The sequence below is a fragment of the Manis javanica genome, chromosome X (assembly GCF_040802235.1).
Source record: "Manis javanica isolate MJ-LG chromosome X, MJ_LKY, whole genome shotgun sequence".
NCBI classification, from domain to species: Eukaryota; Metazoa; Chordata; class Mammalia; order Pholidota; family Manidae; genus Manis; species Manis javanica.
The window spans coordinates 25,033,091-25,056,506 of record NC_133174.1 but is presented as its reverse complement, the minus strand read 5'-3'; the positions used below and the strand labels follow the sequence as shown (position 1 = coordinate 25,056,506).

General features: G+C 34.0%; 1 protein-coding gene across 10 annotated transcripts in view; it reads left to right on the top strand.

The window, feature by feature from the left end:
* The window catches only part of DMD (dystrophin), a 2,259,748-nt gene that overhangs the window by 908,392 nt on the left and 1,327,940 nt on the right, over positions 1-23,416 (top strand). For all 10 annotated transcript variants that reach the window (XM_036992000.2, XM_036992004.2, XM_036992005.2 and 7 more), the window contains 5 exons: positions 8,428-8,573; positions 11,454-11,666; positions 14,317-14,430; positions 15,324-15,479; positions 21,846-22,016. In XM_036992000.2, coding sequence (XP_036847895.2) covers positions 8,428-8,573; positions 11,454-11,666; positions 14,317-14,430; positions 15,324-15,479; positions 21,846-22,016 — 800 coding nt within the window. The remainder of the gene's footprint in view (positions 1-8,427; positions 8,574-11,453; positions 11,667-14,316; positions 14,431-15,323; positions 15,480-21,845; positions 22,017-23,416) is intronic.

The following is a 23,416-nucleotide window of genomic DNA, read 5'->3' as shown; positions in this document are numbered from 1 at the left end:
AAGAATGCTCTTGGTATTTTGATAGGGATTGCATTGAATCTGTAGATTACTTTAGGTAGATGGCCATTTTGACAATATTAATTATTCCTGTCTATGAGCAAGGGATAGATTTCCATTTTTTGGTGTCTTCTTTAATTTTTCTCATGAGTGTTTTGTAGTTTTCAGAGTATAGTTCTTCCACCTTCTTGGCTAGATTTATTCCTAGGTATTTTATTCTTTTTGATGCACTTGTGAATGGAATTGTTTTCCTGATTTCTCTTTCTGCTATTAGATCTAGTAGTTTTGGAGTGGATTCTTTAGGGTTATTTAAGTACAATATCATGTCATCTGCAAACACTGACAGTTTAACGTCTTCCTTACCAATCTGGATTCCTTTATTTCTTTGTGTTGTCTGATTGCCATGGCCAGGACCTCCAGAACTATGTTGAATACAAGTGGGGATAGTGGGCATCCTTCTCTTGTTCCCAATCTCAGAGGAAAGCTTTCAGCCTCTTGCTGTAAAATATGATGTTGGCTGTGGATTTGTCTTATATGGCCTTTATTATGTTGAGGTACTTGCCCTCTATACCCATTTTGTTGAGGATGTTTATCATGAGTGGTTGTTGAATTTTGTCATTTGGTTTTTTAGCACCTATGGAGATGGTCATGTTGTTTTTGTCCTTTTTCTTGATGTGGTGGAAGATGTTTATGCATTTTCGAATGTTGTACAATCCTTGCATCCCTGGAATAAATCCTACTTGAACATGATGGATGATCTTTTTGATGTATTTTTTAATTCAGTTTGCTAATATTTTGTTGAGTATTTTTACATCTATGTTCATCATGGATATTGGTCTGTAGTTTTCTTTTTTGTGGTGTCTTTGCCTCGTTTTGGTATTAGAGTGATGTTGGCCTCATAGAATCATTTTGGGAGTATCCCCTCCTCTTCTACTTTTTGGAAAACTTTAAGGAGGATGGGTATTAGGTCTTCACTAAAAGTCTGATAAAATTTAGCAGTGAAACCATCTGGTCCAGGGGTTTTGTTGTTAGGTAGGTTTTTTATTACCAATTCAATTTCCTTGCTGGGGATTGGTCTTTTCAGATTTTCTGTTTCTTTCTGGGTCAGCCTTGGAAGTTTGTATTTTTCTAGGAAGTTATCCATTTCTTTAAGGTTATCCAGTTTGTTAATGTATAATTTTTCATAGTATTACCTCATAGTTCTTTGTATTTCTGTGGTGTCCATAGTGATTTTTCCTTTCTCATTTCTGATTCTGTTTATGTGTGTAGACACTTTTTTTTCCTGATAAGTCATTCTATTGTTTTATTCTTGATTTTATTTATTTCTCCTCTAATCTTTATTATGGCCCTCCTTCTACTGACTTTGGGCCTCATTTGTTCTTCTTTTTCTTACTTCATTAATTGTGAGTTTAGACTGTTCATATGGGATTGATCTTCTTTTCTGAGGTAGGCCTGTATTGCAATGTACTTCCCTCTTAGCACGGCCTTCATTGTGTCACACAGATTTTGTGGTGTTGAATCATTGTTCTCATTTTTCTCCATGTATTACTTGATCTCTGTTTTTATTTGGTCATTGATCCATTGATTATATAGGAGCATGTTATTAAGCCTCCATGTGTTTGTGGGCTTTTTCATTTTCTTTTATTTCTAGTTTCAAACCTTTGTGGTCTGAGAAGCTAGTTGGTACAATTTCAATCTTTTTGAATTTACTGAGGCTCTTTTTGTGGCCTAGTATATGATCTATTCTTGAAAATGTTCCATGTGCACTTGAGAAGAATGTGTATTCTGTTGCATTTGGATGGAGTGTTCTGTAGATGTCCCTTAGGTTCATCTGTTCCAGTATGTTGTTCAGTGCCTTTGTCTCCTGACTTATTTTCTCTCAGGTTGATCTGTCCATTGGAGTGAGTGTTGTGTTGAAGTTTCCTAAAATGAATGCATTCCACTCTAGTTCCCCCTTTAATTCTGTTAGTATTTGTTTCACATATGTAGGTGATCCTTTGTTGGGTGCACAGATATTTATAATAGTTACATCCTCTTGTTGGAATGACCCCTTTATCATTTTATAGCGTCCTTCTTTGTCTGTTCTTACTTTCTTTGTTTTGAAGTCTATTTTTTCTGATACAAGTACTGTAACTCCTGCTTTTTTCTCCCTTTTAGTTGCATGAAATATCTTTTTCCATCCCTTTACTTTCAGTCTGTGTATGTCTTTGGGTTTGAAGTGAGTCTCTTCTAGGCAGCATATAGATGGGTCTTGTTTTTTTATCCATTCAGTGACTCTGTGTCCTTTGATTGGTGCATTCAGACCATTTATCTTTAGGGTGATTATTGATAGGTATGTACTTATTGACATTACAGGCTTTAGATTCATGGTTACCAAAGGTTCAAAGGTAATTCTCTAACTATCTAACAGTCTTATTTAACTTTCTTAGTATGCTATTACAAAAACAACCTTAAGGTTCTTTTTTTTTTTCCTCCTTTTTCTTCCTCCTCCATTCTTTATATATTAGGTAGCATACTATGTACTCTTTGTCTATCCCTTGATTGATTTAGTGCATAGTTGATTTGATTTTGCTTCTGCTTAGTAATTATTCCTTCTACTTTCTTTACTGTGGTTTTATTTTCCCTCATGACAGCTATTTAGCCTTAGGAACACTTCCATCTATAGCAGTCCCTCCAAAATACACTGTAGAGGTGGTTTGTGGGAGGTAAGTTCTCTCTGCTTTTGCTTATCTGAAAATTGTTTAATCCTTCCTTCAAATTTAAATGATAATCTTGCCAGGTAAAGTATTCTTGGTTCAAGGCCCTTCTGTTTCATTGCATTGAATATATCATGGCACTCACTTCTAGCCTTAAAGTTTTCTGCTGAGAAGTCGGATGATAGCCTGACTGGTTTTCCTTTGTATGTGATTTTTTTCTCTCTCTAGCTGCTTTTAAAAGTTGGTTTTTATTCCTTATCTTTGCCATTTTAATTATTATATTTCTTGGTGGTGTCTTCCTTGGGTCCCTTCTGTTTGGAGATCTGTCCACCTCCATTGCCTAAGAGACTATCTCCTTCCCCAGATTGGGTAAGTTTTCACCAGTTACCTCCTCAAAGACACTTTCTGTCCTTTTTATCTCTCTTCTTCTTCTGGTACCCCTAGAATGTGAATATTGTTTTCTTTGGATTGGTCACACAGTTCTCTCAATATTCTTTCATTCCTAGAGATCCTTTTTTCTCTCTCTGCCTCAGCTTCTTTGGATTCCTGTTCTCTAATTTCTATTCCATTTACTGTCTCTTCTTCTACATCTAATCTGCTTTTAAATCCCTCCATTGTATGTTTCATTTCAGATATGGAATTTCTTAATGATTGAATCTCCATCCTAAATTTGTCTCTGAGTTCTTCAATATTTTTCTGTACCTCCATGAGTGTGTTTATGATTTTTGTTTTGAACTCTCTTTTAGGAAGATTGGTGAGTTCAGTTTCACTTCAGCCTTTTTCTGTTGTTTGTGAGATTTTGGTTTGAACCAGGTTCCTTTGATGTTTCATATTTGTATGTGGTACCCTTTAGTGCCCAGAAGCTCTAGTGTTTGGAGCTGCTCATCCCCTGGAGTGATGTCAGGGGTTTCTGGGGAGCAACACTGGTGCCTGAGGGTAGAAAAGTGCTACTCCCTGCTTCCTGGCTGCATTGCCTGTCTCCAGGGTCAGAGCCAGTGGGCCAAGCACACAGGTTTAAGCCTCTGTACTTTGCATTTGTAGCTGCCATAAGTGGGTCGTCCATCTGGCTGTCCTGATGCCAGGTCAGGGACTTCTGGTTTGCGAGCCAATGCTGACAGACCAGGAGGAAGGTGCAGCATGCTGTGTATCACAGTGGGGGGCCTCAGAGCTAAGTAGCCAGCCAGAAGGATAGAGTGCCTATTGCTCCTGAAAATTCCTAACCTTCTGAGCACAGTGTGCCCAGACAAGCTTGTCCACCTATCCCTTTCTCCGATCAGCAAGCTCCGTGCAGTCCCCACTCCTTTAGCAGCTCTCTTGCTGCTAGGAAGCCTCTCAGACCACCCACCTTTCCTTTGGCCCAGAGTAACCAGATGTGGATCCCTGTCCTCCACAAACGGCTGGAATCTCAGTCTCTCTACATCTTCCACCTGTCTTAGCTTTCCAACTCCACTAATCTTCATAGCACCATGCAATGTAGGTATGTGCTCCTAAAGCATATCTCCAGGGCTGGATGTTCAGTCCTAGGCTTCCACCCCCTCCCTGCTCCATTTTTCTTCCTCCTGCCGGTGAGCTGGGGTGGAGGAAGGGCTTGGGTCTCACCAGATCAAGGCTTTGGTACATTACCCTGTTTCGTGAAGTCTGCTCTGTTCTCCAGGAGTATGCAATCTGGCGTAGCCTTCTTTCCTGTTGCTTTTTTATGATTAGTTGTATTAACCACGTTTTCATATTATATGTGATTTTGGGAGGAGTTCTCTGTCTCACCTCTCATGCCACCATCTTTAATCCCTGGTCTCAAGCTTATGTATTTTTATTTCCTAAATAGCTCTCACATCCAAAACTCTTTTCACATTTATTGTTATCATATTAGTTCAGGCCCTTGGGGTTTCTTGGCTGGACCACTACTATATCTTTCTGCATCAATTTGTAACACTGAGAAATATCTTTTTTACTTTTTTATATTCAGCCAGAATGATTTTTCTTAAGGAAAATCTGACCCCGTCACTTTTTTTGTGTGTGTGTGCAAGGAAGGAAGGCCTTTTGCTTAGTTTATAGGTACCTCAAGGGCCCTGCCTAATATGGGTGCTGCCTACCTCCAGTCATAGGCCTCATTCATGCTATTTTCTCTCTGCTTCATATTGGCCTTTCATTTCCTGAAGATGACATGATATTCCCTCCCTAGAAGCCTGTGTGTACTCTCCAAGAAGCCCTACCATAGTAATTCCTATTCCTTCCTATCTTTGCTCGGAAGTTAATCTTTTAGATCTTCTAGTCTGTATGTAATGTCCTATCATTTACTGTCGTAACACTGTATATTTTTCTTTTATAAAATTAATTATAGTTCAATTAAAGCTATATTAGAATTTTATCTGGTTCCATGAGTAATGTGTGAAATTAATGAATGCAAGGACTCTGTTGTCTCCATTATTGCATCCCTAAAAGGTATCATAGAGACTGAAATATAATTGGCACTCAAATTGTTGAAAGAATTGTTTAATAATTGATGTATATATTAACTATAATATAGTAAATATATACATATATTTTTCATATTCATGTGTGTGTACACACAGAGATAAGTGTGTACACACACCTTTTTCCTGTCATGGTGTTCATATTTCATTAGAAACATAAACTAACATTCCTGGTTAAGATATAATAAAAATTGTGACTTTATCAAATTTTCTATTAAAAAAGATAGCCTTTAGAACATGATTTTGTTCTTTTTCAAAAGTCCATGAGAAAATAAAATGTGTGTATGCATGCACACATGTACATACACATGTGCACACTATTTATAATATGAGGTGCAACATACATTTTCTTTACTGTTAATTTTTTGCCAGACTAACACATTATACATTTAGAAATGAATTGTGCCAGAAAAATTCAGTGTAATAAAGTCTTCGTCTAAAAACCGTGAAGTGAGAAAAGAGGAGGGGGATAAATTATGAGACAGTCAATGTAAGCAATTCAGAATTTAGAAGGTTCCATGGGAATTAGAAAACTTTAATAGATGGGAGAAGAAGAGAGTCTAAATTCTCTAGATAATTTCCTCTTGTTCAGAATCTAGGCTTTTCCAAACACTGTTTTTTTCCTATTTTCCTGGCAAAGACAGAATGTCTTTGCGCTCAAGGTTACACTCTCCATCCTGAAGTTATTCATTCAACAAATATTGATTCCTTGCACAGCACTATACTGGTCAGCAGTAAGCTAAAACCAAGTGCTCTTTGCTCTCATTATGCTTGTAATCTAGGGAAAGACACAGCCATCAATCTCATAATCAAACTGGTGTTTTTATAATTATGTGAGATAAGTGCCTGAACAGAAAGTACTAAGGCCAGGGCTCTGTAATTAAATAAAGTAAAATTATCCAGGCTTGGAAGATCAGCAAAGAGTTCCTTGAGAATGTACTGCTTGACACAGATGCTGAAAGATGAGTAAGATTTAACAAGACTAAAGGTAGTAGGTGACGGCTATCTGAGAATCAGAGTCCTGTGTTCCTGGAGTGCAGAGAGAAGAGAGTGATGAAAGATGAGTGTGGAGAGGCAGACAGGCTGGAAAGCCTTTTAGGAGCCATGTTGTAACATGAGAAAAATGAGAGAATATTGATGGGTTTTATGCTGTGATGTAACATCACGAATCAATTTTTCATTTTCAAAAACTAAGAAGTTAGATTGAAAGGAAACAAAGCACACAGAGAGAAATGAAGGAGGATCTTACGTTGAGTGGGCTTTTGCTTGTGCTAACTTACATATGAGACACTAACGACGGTACTTCTTGATAATCTCACAAGTCACCTGTCATTTCTCAGAATAGAGTGGAACTTTGGTTTAGCTCTCAGGAGGAGGACTTTATATCTTGCCCCTGAATACAAATCAGAAGCAGGTATTCAAAATAAGAACAATTCAGAGATTGAAATGTTTCCCTTTTCGGTAAACAGACCAGAAGGAATCTAAAGAAGGGAGAGTAGAATCAGGGTCTTCCTTAGGAATGAGATGGACTCAAGGGGGAGATTAGAGCCCAGTGAGCAGTTATTACTGCAGTTCTTCAGTTGTTAAATTTCTCCTGACTGATGCATCTACCCATGGGTAGTAAGGTAACTAGTTCAGAAACTATGGACTTGATCGGTCCTGTTTCAAATCCAGCTCCTTCCCAAAGCTGTCCCCTTTGAAACATTCAGAGCATTTACTCAGGATCTGGATAGCAAGGGAGAAATGTGCCCAAACATTCTGAATCAGAATATAGAATAAGATGCCCTATCTAGCAATACCATAAACAATACCTACATGTAATGGTGGTCTGGACTCTTCAGTACTTTATCAGAGTTTTGAAGCTAACCTGAGACTTTATATGACGTAAATTATATTTCAAATTATGCAAATGTATGCATACTTTGTTGACATTTTGTCTAATAGAAAAATAACATATCAAGTCATGATTATTTCATAAGATCTTGCTAGAATTATATTGGCTAATATAGAAAAATTTTATCAACTTTATTGTTTAATAATTTGGAATATTTCAGTATATTTCTTCTTTCTGGACCTGAGAGCTTTTTATTTTTTGTTGACCTGTGCTGAAAAGCAATGGGTCCTTTGAATTTATGGCATTTTGATCTAGCTAGCTAGCTAGTCATCTGTCTGTCTATCCATCTATCTATTTCCCTTCTTACCTTCCTCCCTCAATCTATACATAAAAGGATGCTAACTTGAATTTTGGGCAAACTGTGATATTAGAACATCTTTGTATAAGTTAACTGTTTTATGCTTCTACCAGCTCATGTTATCTCATCACATTACAGATAAACTAAGAAAACTGAAAGTCTTTACTTCCTTTCATTTAAGATAGGTACAATTTTAACTGTGTATAAAAGTATGGGTTGCTATATACAGTATATATACATACATGATTTGAAACTTATGTAAAGCTATATATATACAAACACATACATTGTACTTTCCCTAATATATATTTTTCATTCCCTAATTTGTATGTATTTGACAATGAAAATGTGTGTGTGTGTATACACAGGGAAAGTACACTGTTTGCTAGTGGTTTTGACTTTGGAACCATATGAACCTGGTTTGAAATCCAAGCTTTGACATTTCCTAGATGCTTGACTATGAGCAAATTTGTTGGCCTTTTTTTATTGCCTTAGTTTCCTTAACTGTAAACAAGAATAAAATTGTGTATCTTACAGGTTTATTATAAGAATTAAGAATGATAATGTGTGATCATTATTAGTTGCTGTCACATACTAAACGCACATAAATTCTCTTATTTTTAGTAAAATAAGATGTGATGTGATGTGATTTGAAATATCTGCTATAGATAATGATACTGTTTTCACAAAGGAAAATAATGACACAGAAAGAGAGAAGCCTTCAAAGTCTGATATATGTGGACTCTACTTAGTTTCTCCAAGTACCATCTGTGTTAAGTTGGGCAAGTTTACTCAGCCTCTCCATTTCCTCACCAAAAAAATGAACTTAACAGTGCTTGGCTGATACAAGGGTTCAATATAATATATGCATACTTTCTGTCAAAATATCAAGCATGTAGTAGCAATTTGTCTTCAACTTTATAATCATATTCTAATCTGTGTTTTCAAGTTTTCACATTTTGTCAATATTTATAATTAATAGTATGATTGTGTTTGCTGACAATTTAGGAAAACATAATGACAAAGTTTCAAATGGCTAAGTGATTCTCTTTTTTTTCCCTTTTGATAAAGTTTTGGACAGTTTGCCACCCATGCGTTATCAGGAGACCATGAGTACCATCCTGACGTGGATACAGCAGTCAGAAACCAAGCTTTCTGTTCCTCAGGTTACTGTCACTGAGTATGACATCATGGAGCAGAGACTTAGGGAGTTGCAGGTGTGTGAATATTTATATATCTTAAACAATAAATATTTGTATATCTTAAAGTGCAGATCTCACCTATCAAGCAATCACATTGGTGTAATCTTAAAATAATATTAGAATTAAAGTAATTGTAGCAAGTGTTATAGTTCAGTAGTTGAGAAAAGGAAGGTAAGACTTTAAAAACAGAACATTTTATGCATTTGTGCCTTCTCTCTCCATAAGATAAAAAGTCTATCTTTGAAGGCATGATATAATCTACTTATGAAGTATTTTCTTTCTTGTTTAGTGTGTATTTTCAGACACATTGATCTTATTATAAAAGTTGTTTTCCTCCCTTTGCCCATCTGTAGCTCTACTCATATTTCCAAACAGAGTGGTAAAATCAAGTAGTTATAAAATTAGTTTTAATTTAAACGTTAGTCTCACGTAATATTGTATTTAGTTATTTTGAGTTCTGTTAACTACATTTTTAATAGCTTTCTGTCATGGAATATAAAATATTAATATGGAAATGAAGGAAATAATTAGTAAGAGACTTTAGAATACTCCTCCAAATAATTCTGAAAAGTTTGTGTGGTATATCCAATAGCATTTTACTTTTTAAGACAGGAAAACATTCATCAGTTATATTTAGGAGCTGAAATAATAAAGGCAAATTTTGAGAATTAAAATTTAAAAAAGCTAAAACTTTTACTTTATTTTGAGAGTCCTTTTTTGATAATTAAATATTATTTCTTTGAAAACTAATTTTAGAAGTATTTCTTTAAAGAAGTCTTTAAACATTGCCTCGTATGTATTGTTCTATTTAGACTATTTCCTCCACTATAATACCAAAAACCTGTAACTGTTTAATTTTTGTCTTTATGTTGTTTTTCTGTCATACTTGGAATGATTCCTAAACTGACTTTGAAGAATGTGTGACTTAACAAAACTATAAACTTAAAGAGAAAATGAATACAAAGGTATAGCAATTAGGGGAGTAGAATAAGCATGCAAGAAATGGTACGTAAATGAGTAGAAGAGTGTATTTCCACTGAAAAAATAGTGAAGAAGGGAACAATTTTTAATAAATGTTATTGAGGAAAAGTATTAACTTAAAAAAATTGAAGTTAGAACCTTGTGTCAAGCATTTTACCAAGCCAAAATACTGTATAGATTTAAAAAGTTCAAAATTGTTTTAATAAGCATAAATTTTGGAGAAATTTTTAAGAAAAAAATCTTTAAAAATATATGATGGGGAAGCACAAAAATCAGTGAAAGCAATTGCAGACATTGTAAAAATACCAGAGATAGTTTAAAAGTAAAACAAGACCAAGGAAAATATTTGTCTGGGTATGGGAGAAAGTTATTAATAAGAAAGTCCCCCAAAAGAGACATATACCACCATTAAATATATGAGAAATTGTGACCCAAATTGTAAAGGATGTGGTAAAATTTTACAAGATGAGATATCATTTTTCACACTCTAAATTGCAAAAATTGATAATATAAGCACAGGTCTGGCAGCAATGAGCTATATCCTCACTTTCTGGTGGGTATGTAAATTGAATGTAGTTTTACTGAGGAAAGCTTTTAGTACCCTTATAACATACAAAATAATTCATTTAATTGCATATAGGAATACTATTTCCATGAATTTTCTATGTTATGGAAATAATAAAAATGTACTAAAAATGTAGATATATGGAGATAGATCATAACATAATTTATGGGAATGGAAAACTGGAAATTAATTTATAGAGCTAATAATGGGAAATTGTTAAAGGAACTAGAGAAGCCATTAAAATGTACGTTTTTGAAAAATACTGGGTGACATGGGAAAAGGATCACAGTAAAATGCCTAGTTCAAAATGTAGTTATGTGCATGCTAGATATTATCTAAATAATCAAGGGTGACAGTTTAATAAAGTAAAATAAAAGCAAAGTAAATTATATTAAAGTACCACAAAATAGGCATACAACATTATACAACCATAAAAGTTATGCGGTTAACGTATTTGGGGGATATTATAGGTAACATTATAGAAAAAGGAATAATTGTTATGTGTGTATATAATGTCAGATAGTATTTACTTATACATTGGGAAAACTTGGAGTTTATATAAAATCATAATAGTTGTATATAATGCATCTTTTTTATATTTTTTATGGTGAACCTTTATGACTTCATAACCAGAAAGTAAAATTTAAATAAATATTGAGTAGAGGAAACCTAAAGATAGATATCTATTATAAGGGATTTTGCATAGGTTATACAGTATAAATGTAAAACCAACTTCATAAATTCTACCAAAATTACCCTAGAATTTCACTGTAATACTACAAAATGGAACAATGTCTTTTGAAAAATAGGTAATTTTAGTTAACTGATACTAGTAGGTCCTCTATCTGCTAACTCATCGAGAGTTGTGTTATGCCATATGTCAATATGATTCAGTTATATTTTTAGCTAGGGAGGTTAGAAGCTGTCTTACAATTTCTGTACTGTCTTACAATGGCTCAGTACAATTAAGTTAACTCCATTAACTGTATCGTAAATGCAGCTAATTATATACAGACATGATGCAGTAAAAGTAGGTATGCTAAAATTGGCTTAACAAGATACAGTTTTGGATATGTTAGGTATTGTTCATAAAAACAGACACAGAGTTTTAGATAAAATATTCTTGAATAATGTGCAAATTGCCATTACGGTAAAAAGTAGAATTTAAACTATCACTCATTGTGTTATAACTGACATTAATTACATCATCTATTTTTTTAGATGTTTGAATTACATAACTTTCATTTTAAGTATTTATAATTTAACTGAAACTCATCAGTGAAACTGCACAATGAAACTCTATATTCTTCATCCATTAGTATACATGCACTTTCCTCTTTTAATTTGAGGTTTTACAAAACTCTCTGCAAGAGCAACAAAGTGGCCTAAACTATCTCAGCACCACTGTGAAGGAGATGTCAAGGAAAGCACCCTCTGATATTAGCCAGAAATACCAATCAGAATTTGAAGACATTGAGGAACGCTGGAAGAAGCTTTCCTCCCAGCTGGTGGAACACTGCCAAAAACTAGAGGAGCAAATGGCTAAACTCCGAAAAATTCAGGTAATGTAATATTTTACTTTTTCTTTATTCGTATGTTTCTTTACTTGTTTCTCTCCTAACAATATGTTGTAAAGTTTAAAGGTAAATACATATTTAACTTCCATAGTCCTTCAAACTCAGTGACAAGATCAAAATGCACAAATCTTTCTCAAAGGAGTATAGTTTGTCTATTTCTTATAGGAAAACCGTAACATAATATCACTTACCTGTATAAATTAGACCTATCACCTTCCACAAATCAGCTTCTTCTGACTTAATTGGTTTGAGGAATACCACTGTAGTACTAGTCACCAAGGTAAAAATAGTAAACTGACAATTACATTCTAGCCTAAAGTCTGAAATATTTAGTGATATAGGTAATAGCTCTCTTACAGGGTCAATTATTGGGAAGCATGTTAATGCCCGAAAGAATGTTTGACAGCATCATGGCATGGTGGAAAAGCATTCTAACAGGATGCTTCTGGATTTAAATTGCATATCTACCTACTTAATCGTTTGGTCTTACCTTTTACAAACCAAAAGACTGAGCAGTCCGAAAATACTTGGTAAAGGACAGCATACATATGTACATGTTTCTACATATAAACTAATGTGAACATGCATATGCATGCATACATGCATATATACATAAAAACACATTTTTGTGAGTACCAGTGGTAAAAAGGGTATAATTTTAAGGTCCTCACCAATGAGGAGCCTACATTCTAGTGAAGGAGAAAGGTAAATGGATTAGTTTCTTATTCCTGCTGTAGCAAATTATAATAAAAATTTTATTATAATAAAATTTATTTATAATAAAATTACCACAAATTTATTCTCTTAAAAACCACACAAATTTATTATCTTATGATTCTGGAGGTCAGAAGTCCAGAACTAGTCTCATTGTGCTAAAATCAAGGTGTAGGCAGGACTGTACCCTTTCTGGAGGCTTTAGGAGAGGATCTATTCCCTTGTCATTTTCAGCCTCTGGAAATGAAATGCATTTCTTGGTTCATGTCCCCATCCTCTGTGTTCATGGCCAGCAGTATAGCATCTTCCAGTCTCTCTCTCTGACTCTCACATTTTGGGCCCCCCTCTTAATAAGGACCCTTGTGATGGCATTGTGCCTGGCTGGATAACCCAGGAGAATCTCCCCATCTCAAAATCCTTAACTTAATCTCATCTCCAGAGTGTTTTTTTTGCTATCTAAGGTAACATATTCTCAGGTTCAGAGGATGAGGGCATGAACATCTTGGGAGGTCAGGCAACACAGGAAAGAAATTAAACAGTGTGGTAAACATTATGACAAAAGGCAGAAAAGAAACCCAACATAAACTGGGGGAAAAGGGTTATGAAATGTTCTTGGAACATGGGTTATCTCTGACAAAATGGAGCTGTATGTTCAATTAACTCGAAGTGGTTCAATGCTGGGGAGACAACAGGTGTGTTTGGAGATTAATAATATATGGTTGAAAAAGATGGTCTTGAAGTAGATATTGAATGTAGCTGGATGCTATGCTTTGGAATATGAATTATAACCTAATGGTGATAGAATTAAAAAAGAATAATAGTGTAGAACTGTTCTTGGTAATTTAAAGGGGGAAAGGTGTGACAATATTTGTGTTTTCAAAGCATCACGCTGATAAGAGGGAAAAGGAGGGAAGAACAATACTGACACCAATGTGAAGAATGGATTAGAGTAGCACACGCTTAGGCAGGTACCAAAAAGAGCTAATGGAGTAATCAAGAAGCCAAACAATAAGACCTGGACTAGGACAGTTGTGAGATAGAAAAAGCACAAAACCAGACTTGGGAGATGCCAGGAAGATGATAATGTTGAAACCTGAAGTTAGATTTAGTTGAATGCTTTTAAAAATCATTATTAATCATATCAAGAGGATCAAGTTTCTATAAGCCCCTATTGTCAATAGAAATGTAACTAACAAAGGAGAAAATAGCGCCTCTAGACAGCATATTTGAATTATATGGAAATAGAGAAGTTTGAAAATCATACATTTGAAAAGTAGCCAAAAAAAAAAAAAAGGAGTAGGGGAAACAAATGGCAGTATGTGAAAGAATAATGGGACGTACTTGGCTATTTATAAATGAGAAAACAGGACATTTTCCCCCTGATCATTATTTCAAGGTGGAAAGGCAAATAAGAAAGGAAAAGTATTCTCTTTAAAGATGACAAATTCTTGGTCTGAAAGTTCCCAACTGGAGGGACTATTTAAACTGTCAACTGTAGAAAACAATTTGTGGAAGTTCAGGTTTAGGGAGGCTATAAAGACACCATTACATTGAGTTTATTGTTCCTAGTTTGTTTTATGTACTGTAAGGGCACATTGTTAGTATTATCATGAGTTGTTTTGTAACTTAAAATTTCTCTGGAGGGGGATATGATTTAATGTTCTCAAGAGTACCATCATAAAACCACATTTGGTAGTAATTTTTTATTTTTAACAATAGCAGACTTCATACACCAGTGCTCATACAACAGATCATAAAAATGCAGTCTTAGTAAAAATATTCTTTTCCTGAAGAGCTACTTAGAGACATCCTTCAAACATGGAAATTGTTCCTGGGTTTATGTTCAAACATACCTCTGTGATGAATTATGTTAAGAGAAATCAGCACCCTAATAATGCTTAAAATGGGTTTCTGATTCCAGAACCACATAAAAACCCTGAAGAAATGGATGGCTGAAGTTGATGTTTTCCTGAAGGAGGAATGGCCTGCCCTTGGGGATTCAGAAATTCTAAAAAAGCAGCTGAAACAGTGCAGGGTAAGATTTTTATGACTTCTCTCTTTGAAGACTTTCATGTGGAAGTAGTTATTTGGTTGTATCAATGGTTCTCAACTGGGGCAGTTTTGTTCCCCTAGGGGGCATTTAGCAATGTCTGGAGATGTTTTTGTTTGTCACAGTTTAGAGTAGGGTAGGGTGGGTAGAGGCCAGGGATGTTTCTAAATGTCCTACAGTGCACAGAACAGACCCCCCAGCCACAACTAAGAATTACCCAGTCCAAAACGATGGTTGTGCAAAGGCTGAGAAACTGGCTTAAATAAATGAGAACCAAAAAGAACATTAGCTTTTACTCTATCCTCATTTTATAAGATGTTTTAATATAAAATACAGTTTGATCTAAAGGTAAAGAATCCTTTGAGCTACTTGATAGATCTTATTATAGATGATTACTCATATTGCTGTCTCTATGTACATTACACTGTACTAGAATATTGCACAGTATGGATTTTAAAAATAATATTCATTATACCATTGTCACACAGCAGGAAGAAAATAGCTCTTTAAAGAATTTTCTTTGCAAATACAAAAAAAAAAAATCCACCGTACAAATAACCTTAACACCCATCATGCTATAAACAATTGCTGTGACAGCCTACATTTGAAAACCAAATCCTTTCAAAAATAGTAATGTATAAAGCCCATCATTTTCACATGTTTTTCTAACAAGGACTATTAAATTTATTTGCTTTTGTATCTAATCTAAGTAGAATACAGATAATTCCCTACTTCAGTCAGACCGTAAAAACTACTGACCATATTTTGCAGCCTGAGACATGTGTGTAGTATCATGATTCCTAATTATATGTTTTCTATCTATGTTTCATATCTAATATGTTGTGGTAATGCTAACTTAAATTCAATTATTTCCTTAGCTTTTAGTCAATGATATTCAGACAATTCAGCCCAGTCTAAACAGTGTCAATGAAGGGGCACAGAAGATAAAGAATGAAGCAGAGCCCGAGTTTGCTTTGAGACTTGAGACAGAACTCAGAGAGCTTAACACTCAGTGGGATCACATATGCAGACAGGTATGTACAGTCTCCTACACTGTGGCTTGCCTCTATTTAATTAAGATTTCTGAATATCTCCTTCCACCATTGCCCTTTTTAAGTTTAGTCTCTGAGTATGTCAATGATTTAAGCATGGTTAATTCAAACTAGCCTTTGTCTAGCATATAAAATATTTGCATAGTGGATATATTAAATAGTATATATTCATCTTATTTGGGTCTTAAGATAACCTTCTTGAATGCAACTGTCACACTGAAGAATAAAGTCCTATTCTTAGGCATTATTTTCTTTGAACATATTCTCCAATGCATAACATTATAATAGCAATTGGATTAACAAAAGATTCTTTATACTTGTATAGTTGATACAGAAATAAAATGCATAAGAAATGTATGTGTATGCACAAAGATGATAAATAATTTTCACTTCTGATTGCTAAGTGAAAGTTTCTTTAATATATTTTTTTTCAAAAAAATGAATTAAGATTGGGAGATAGTTGAGAATAGCTCAGTGAAAAAAAACACAAAGTAACTGCACTGATATGTGAGCTCCCTAGTTTTAGATAGCAAAATGTTTTATAGATATATATTTTCAATCTTACGATTAAATTTTGGAAAAGTAAATATTTTATACACAAGTAGTGTGTATCTAACCCTTCTTCTTCAAAAAAAAGATGACATTTTGACCTAAAGCAGTGATTATTTATCAATATACTAATGCCTTTTTTGAAGCTAATGAGAGGTTTCATTTTACGTGTATTAAAGGCAGTAAGTCTTTAGTTCTTTCTAAGTAGACTTTCAAAGGTAAAAAGAAGTCATGCCAAAAGGCAAACATTAAATTTGAAAAACAAAAGAATTGAGAAAAGTAAATGGGAAAGCAAGTCATCCAGCTAATACTGCCATTGACAAATGCTCAGTGGTTCCCTTAACTCACAGATGGGATAGCCCTGCGTCAGCTAGTTTGCGTTCATTTCCTGGAGTAAGCCAGTTGTGGAAGGGATTTTCAGGAACAAAATATTACTTAGGTAATAGATTATAGCACTGATGTTTTCCTGAGGCCAGTATGAAAGGTATTTGTTTGTTGAATGTCTTTAATGGATGAATAGAAAGGAAAACACCAATTTATTTAGAGCAAGAAGAAAATAACAACAAAAAGTTTATATAAAGTCAACAATATTACTGAAAGCTCAAGGTTTGTACGTGTTAGAGAAGTGCTATTTTTCAAGCATTTGAATTCTTAAAATGTCTTTGCTTAAGACCTTGTGTTTGCTACAAAATGTACCAAGAATTTGTTGTTCAAGAGAAGTGTTACAAACACATTAGCTTGCTGCATAACAAACATTCCATAGAACCCAGCCATGTTCTCATCCTGTCCTAGAATATTTTATATCTCTCTGGTTCTCCTTGAAATATCACACTGCCCATGCTCTGACTTTATCAACAAACTGTCAAGGGCAGGCCATTCCTCCTTTGGGAAAACATCAACTTCAACCATCCATTTCTTCAAGGTTTTTATGTGGTTCTGGAATCAGAAACCCATTTTAAGAATTATTGGGGTGCTAATTTTTCTTAACACAATTCATCACAGAGGTATATTTGAACAAAACCCAGGAACAATTTCCATGTTTGAATGATGTCTCTAAGTAGCTCTTCGGAAAAAAAATATTTTTACTCAGACTGCTTTTTTATGATCTATTGTATGAGCACTGGTGTATGAAGTCTGCTATTGCTAAAAATAAAAAAATAATTACTACCAAATGTGGCTTTATGATGGTAATGCTTGAGGACATTAAATCATATCCTTTCAAACCTAGTGTTTGAAAGAATGGAATCATAGTCAATAAGAGAAGGAATACAGTGCAGTAAAGGCATGGAAGCCAAGTTTGGATGTTGGGATCAATTCAGGGCTCCAGAGAGAAGAATGGCAACCAAATATAAGTCTATGTACTAGAGAAATGGTGAAAAGTAGAAAGCTTTCCCTCTAAGATCAGGAACAACATAAGCATACCTGTTCTCAGCCCTCCTTTTCAAATAGTATTGGAAACCCTATTCAGAGCAAATAAGAAAGAAAAATAAATAAAAGACATCCAAATCGAAAGGAAAAAGTAAAATTGTATCTGTGGATGACATGATCTTATATATAGAAAATCCTAAAGACTACACCAAAAAAACTATTAAAACTAATAAAGTTGCAGAATACAAAATCAGTGTACCAAACTATACAGAAATCAGTTGTGTTTCTATAAACTAACAGAATATCTGAAAAAGAAATAAAACAATATCATTTTCAATAATATAAAAACAGTAAAAGTGTTGGGAATATGTTTAACTAAGGAGGCTAAAGATCTGTACACTGAAAACTAAGACTTTGATGAAAGAAATTAAAGAAAATACAAATAAATGAAAAGATATCCTGTGTTTATGCATTATAAAAATTACTATAAAATGCTAATATTACCCAAAGCCATCTAGACAGTCAAAGTAATCCCTATCAAAATTCTAATGACCCTTTTCACAGAAATAGGAAAACCTTCTCAAATTTATGTGGAACCTCAAAAGACCCCAACTAGCCAAAGGAGTCCTAAGAAAAAACAAAGCCAGAGGCATCACACTTCTGATTTTAAGCTATATTGCAAAGCTATAGTAATAAAACCAGTGTGGTGCCATAAAAATACACAAATACACCTATGGAAGAGATTCAAGAGTCCAGACATAAACTCTCAGATATTCAGTCAACCAATATTTGATAAGGGAATTGAGAATACTCATTCAGAAAATGATAGTCCCTTCAACAAATGTTAGAAAAACTGGATAATCACATGCAAAAGAATGAAACTGGACTTCTATCTTACACCACCAAAATTAACTGAAAATTGATTAAATTCTTAAACATAAGAGTGGACATCATAAAGTTCCTAGAAGACAACACAGGGAAAAAGGTCCTTGACATTGGTCTTGGCAACAATTTTTTGTATATGACAGCAAAAACACAACTAGCAAAAGCAAAATAAATAAACTACATAAAAAACATAAGGGGGTAATATCTCAAATACCTAAGGAACTCATAACTCAATAGCAAAAAAAAAAAGCTTGATTAAAAACTGGACAGAGGAACTGAATAGACATTTTTCCAAAGAAGACAACTAAATCACCAACACGGATATGAAAAGATGCTCAACATCACTAATCATCAGGAAAATGCAAATCAAAACCACAATGAAATATGGCCTTACATCTGTGAAAATGGCTACCATCAAAAAAGACAAGAGACAAAAAGTACTGACCAGGATGTGGAGAAAAGATGACCCTTGTGCACTGTTCACGGGAATGTAAATTGGTGCAGCCACTATGGACATACGCTTCCTCAAAAACGTTAAAACAGAAAACTACCATATGATCCAGCAATTCCAGTTAAGGATATATATCCAAAGAAAATTAAGTCAGGATCTTGAAGAGGTACCTGCACTCCCATATTCACTGCAGCATTATTCACAATAGCCAAATTGTGCAAACAACATGTGTCTATCAGTGGATGAATGGATAAAGATATGGCGTATGTGTACACACACACACACACACACACACACACACACACACACACACACACACAGTGGAGTGTTAATAAGCCATAAGGAAGAAGGAAATCCTGCAGGCTGCAGCAATCTGGATGAACTATAAGGGCATTATGCTGAGTGAAGTACGTCAGAGAAAAACAAATACTGCATGATTCACTTAGACGTAGAATCTAAAAGAGCCGAACTCAGAAACAGTAAAGGGGGGAATGGCAAAAATGGTGAGATGTTGGTCAGATGGTACAAACCTTCAGAAATATGATTAATAAGTTCTCAGTATCTAATTTACAGCATGATTAATCAGTACTGCATTATATACTTGAAAATTGCTAAGAAAGTAGATCTTACTTGTTCTCACCACAAAAAGAAAACTGGTAATCATGTGAGATGATGGAAGCATTAACTATTCCTACTGTGGTAATCATTTCATGATATATACATGTACCAATCCATCACATTGTACATCTTCAACTCACACAATGTTATATGTCACTTATATCACAATAAAGCTGGGGAGGGGTGAAGAGGAGTGGGGAGGGGCAGTGCTGAATGTTTGATTCACAAATTCTAGAACAGGAAACATGAGGAACTTTCTGTTTTATCTCTGCAGTTGAGACAATGTAATCTGCTAAAATGTAGGGGTAGATTATGCAATTCAAGGCTAGAATGTAGGCATCACTAATGTCATAAAGGTGAGGGAAAAATTTGATTTTAACCCAAATCTTTTCACAGAAATATTTCTAAAGTGTGAAAACACACACAAAAAATTGTACCTCTCTTTGTTCAGTTATAGAGTTGTGGAATGTTACATTTGGAACAAACCTTGAAAATCATTTAGTCCAACTGTAAGGTTCCTTATGAAACTGAGATAAGAAATAAAGTGATGTTCCCAGTTGCACTTAGCTTGCCTGTGGTTAAGCCTAGTATCCTGATTCCCAAGCTTGTGTTCTTCCCAGTACACTTGTGCTGTCACCTCAGAATGACATTCTGCCTTTATTTCCTTAAAAATAAAAATCACTCAAAAAAAAATCACTCATGATCCCTTTCTTCTGGCATAGTTTTATAGCATGCAGTTTTTTTGTTTTTTTTTTAATTACGGGTCCTATGCTAAGTTCTGTTAGTCACTCTAATGTTATTGTTCCTTTGCCAGCTGCCTCAAAAGACATAGCAGAGCAGAGTAGAAGTCTAACAGGATGTTTACTTATGTTTATTATAGGCTTATTGACTATACAAAATAATCTTTATACCTTAACTAGACATATTATTCTAACTATGTCAGAGTGAAGCATTTATTTACATTACAGTAGTTCAGGTAGTATATTCATCTAGGAAAGTAAAGAACTTAAAAAATCATTTAATTTAACTATATTCAGTTTAAGATGGTTGTAAATACAAGGAAAATTAATATGATGGTTCTGCATGAATTCAGTATCTGGTAAAGTGCCATGAAAACTTCACTGTACTAGAACTATGAATATATTAAGACTTTACAATTACAACTCTGCCACTTAAAATATAGAAGTCTACTTAATCTCAGAAAAATAACATCATTTGAGTAAAGTTACTTTTTAAAGTAAAAGAGAAGCACTCTATATAATCATTCCAATATAAATTGATAGTTTTCCCTCAATATCGTGTACTTTGTAGCAAGCCATTTGCATGCATAGATCATTTTATTTTAGATATTTTAAGTTTTGCTATCTTTATGGTTATGAATAATAAACTCTATTGTAAAAAGTTAGTATTTCAGAAATATATGAGGCTTTAAAATGCTCAAGTCTTCTGTCACCGCACTACTGTTTTGCAACGCACTTTATATATAAACTTGAATTTGTATACTGAACAACTTTTATTTCAGTGTATATGTATTGGTGTTACATGGTATTACTTTTTGTGCATCTGCATGTGCGTGTGCATGTGTGTGTGTGTGTGTGTATCACAATTTGTTTAAGCCTCCATGAAAACACATTTGGGTTTGTTTCCATGGCTGTATTCAAAGCTGAACTGAACAGTATACATGCAACTTTGTACACTTTGTTTTGTATGATTCATTATTTAAGGTGAAAGAGTAGACTGAGATTTATGAGCCTTAAAACATTTTGCCAATTTACTATCTATAACATCCTACGTTAGATATTTACCTCAGCAAGTCTGAAAACCTTTGTTTCCCTACATTCCTACCCAAACTGGGCATTTTCACTAATGATTTTTCCCAACCTTATGTTTAAAATGCATAAATTCAAATTTATGATCATTTAGCTTTAAACGGTACTGAGCATCCTTCCACATATATATGGCCAAATTTTAATTTTTTTCCCTGTGAATTACATAATTTCTTTATCTGTTTTCTAATTTTTTTCTTTGTGATTTATGAGTTTTCTGTGGGTATATGATTGTTAAGTTCCTAGGGTTTTTAAGTTTGTAAAACAGGGTCAAAGAACACAAACAATTTCTATCTTTATGTGTGCCAATTGATTTACTTTTCTAACTGAAATATATTATGAAAAAAGTTTGTTATTCTGTATTCACAGAAAAGCATTGCCATACACAAGAGCTACATTACAGTCAAAGGGGATTCCATTCATTTTATTAAGCATGCCAAGTAAATGGTGTATCTTATTTTGATGCTTCTGTGACATTAAGTGTATCCAATCACCGTGAGTTATTTTTCTCATTCCTATAAGCTTCTTACTAATTGTTTCATTCTTTCTATCTAAGCTTTCTCTTAGTTACAGACTGCTCAAAATAATATAATGATAATGTTTTGTAACTTTCAGTATTCATGCCTGGCTTGTTGGTTTGTTTTATGGAAGGTCTATGCCAGAAAGGAAGCCTTAAAGGGAGGTTTGGATAAAACTGTCAGCCTTCAGAAAGATCTGTCAGAGATGCATGAATGGATGACACAAGCTGAAGAAGAATACCTGGAGAGAGATTTTGAATATAAAACTCCAGATGAATTACAGAGAGCAGTTGAAGAGATGAAGGTAAAATAAACCATATAAAACAAAGAAAGAAAAAAAGGAAAGACAGAACATGCTTGAAATTGTGATTCTGCACAATCTACTTTGTTTAATAGCAGAGGTTGATGTTTAATTAATTTAGCTTCAAGTTTGATATACATTATGTAGAATTCTGAAGCTTTTTACTAATTTTAATGTATTGTGGTAAATCTATAAATATTGACCATCAAAGTTTGAAACATTTTTCTTGTTAAATTATATAATATTGAGAGATTAGAAATCAGCTGCTCACATTAGCTATTCCTAGTTGATGCCAATTCAAATTGAAAATACAACGAAATATTATTGAAATGACAGTGGAATATGTAGTCACAGGTTGTGTTCATTTGATGGCTTAAAGGGGTTTCTTGGGATTTGGAAGTACTAAATATTTTAACTAATGGCCTTTAATGTGGATAAAAAGGACTGAGTTTACATGTCCTTCTCTTGAAACAATAGGATTAAAAAAAATAATAACATTGATTTAGAGCCAAAGAAACTAATATGTAGCAGGGACTTGAAAATGAACGCTGGAATTGATTCTATGTAGTGGCACTTCAGTATGGCCTTGGGCACCTAAGAATTCAGTGTAACTACTATCATTTTGAAAATCATCTCATTTCCTTACTTGAATGTATGAACTCATTGCTGACACTTACATGTAAGTAAATTGCTTAGGTCAGAGTGAGCACTTAATAATTTTCAGCTATAATGAAAATACTATATTTGTGTACTAGCAACAGCTTATAATCTAATTCTATTAACTTGTCTGAAATAGTAATAAATACTTGGTTTGAGGGTTCATGACAGAGCAACATCACTATAGAGCCAGGTACTTAGGTTTAAAACATGGTTTGAACCCTTGCCAACTATGTGTATCCTTGGGTGAGTGACATAAACCAACTGAGCTTTGATTCTTTCATTTGTAAGCTGGGTTTAAAAATGCTTTGCTTTTCAGATTTACTTAGAAGGGTGAAATGTGAAAGTCCTAATGCAATGAATGCTTGGCACAAAGTAGATGCCTAAAACTAGTTAATTATTATTGCCATTATCATTGTCATTAATCTCACAGGGTAAGAAATTATTTACATGTCCTTTATTATATAATTATAAGATCATTCAACAAATATTTATTATAATTAATAGCAGAAAGTATTCACATGAGAACTCAGATATTTAAATATCAAATGTGGCTTCACTCACATGGAGGAAAATAAAATATATAAGAAAGACTATATTTGGATAAGTAGTAACAGTTTATAGAGTATTAAAAGTTACAAAATCATTCTACTCTAACATGCTGTTAGTCTGGGGAAAGGAAATCCCAGGGCAAAATACCTCTAAAAACCTAAATCAGTCAAAGGGAGAAAGAAAGTTTAAAATCC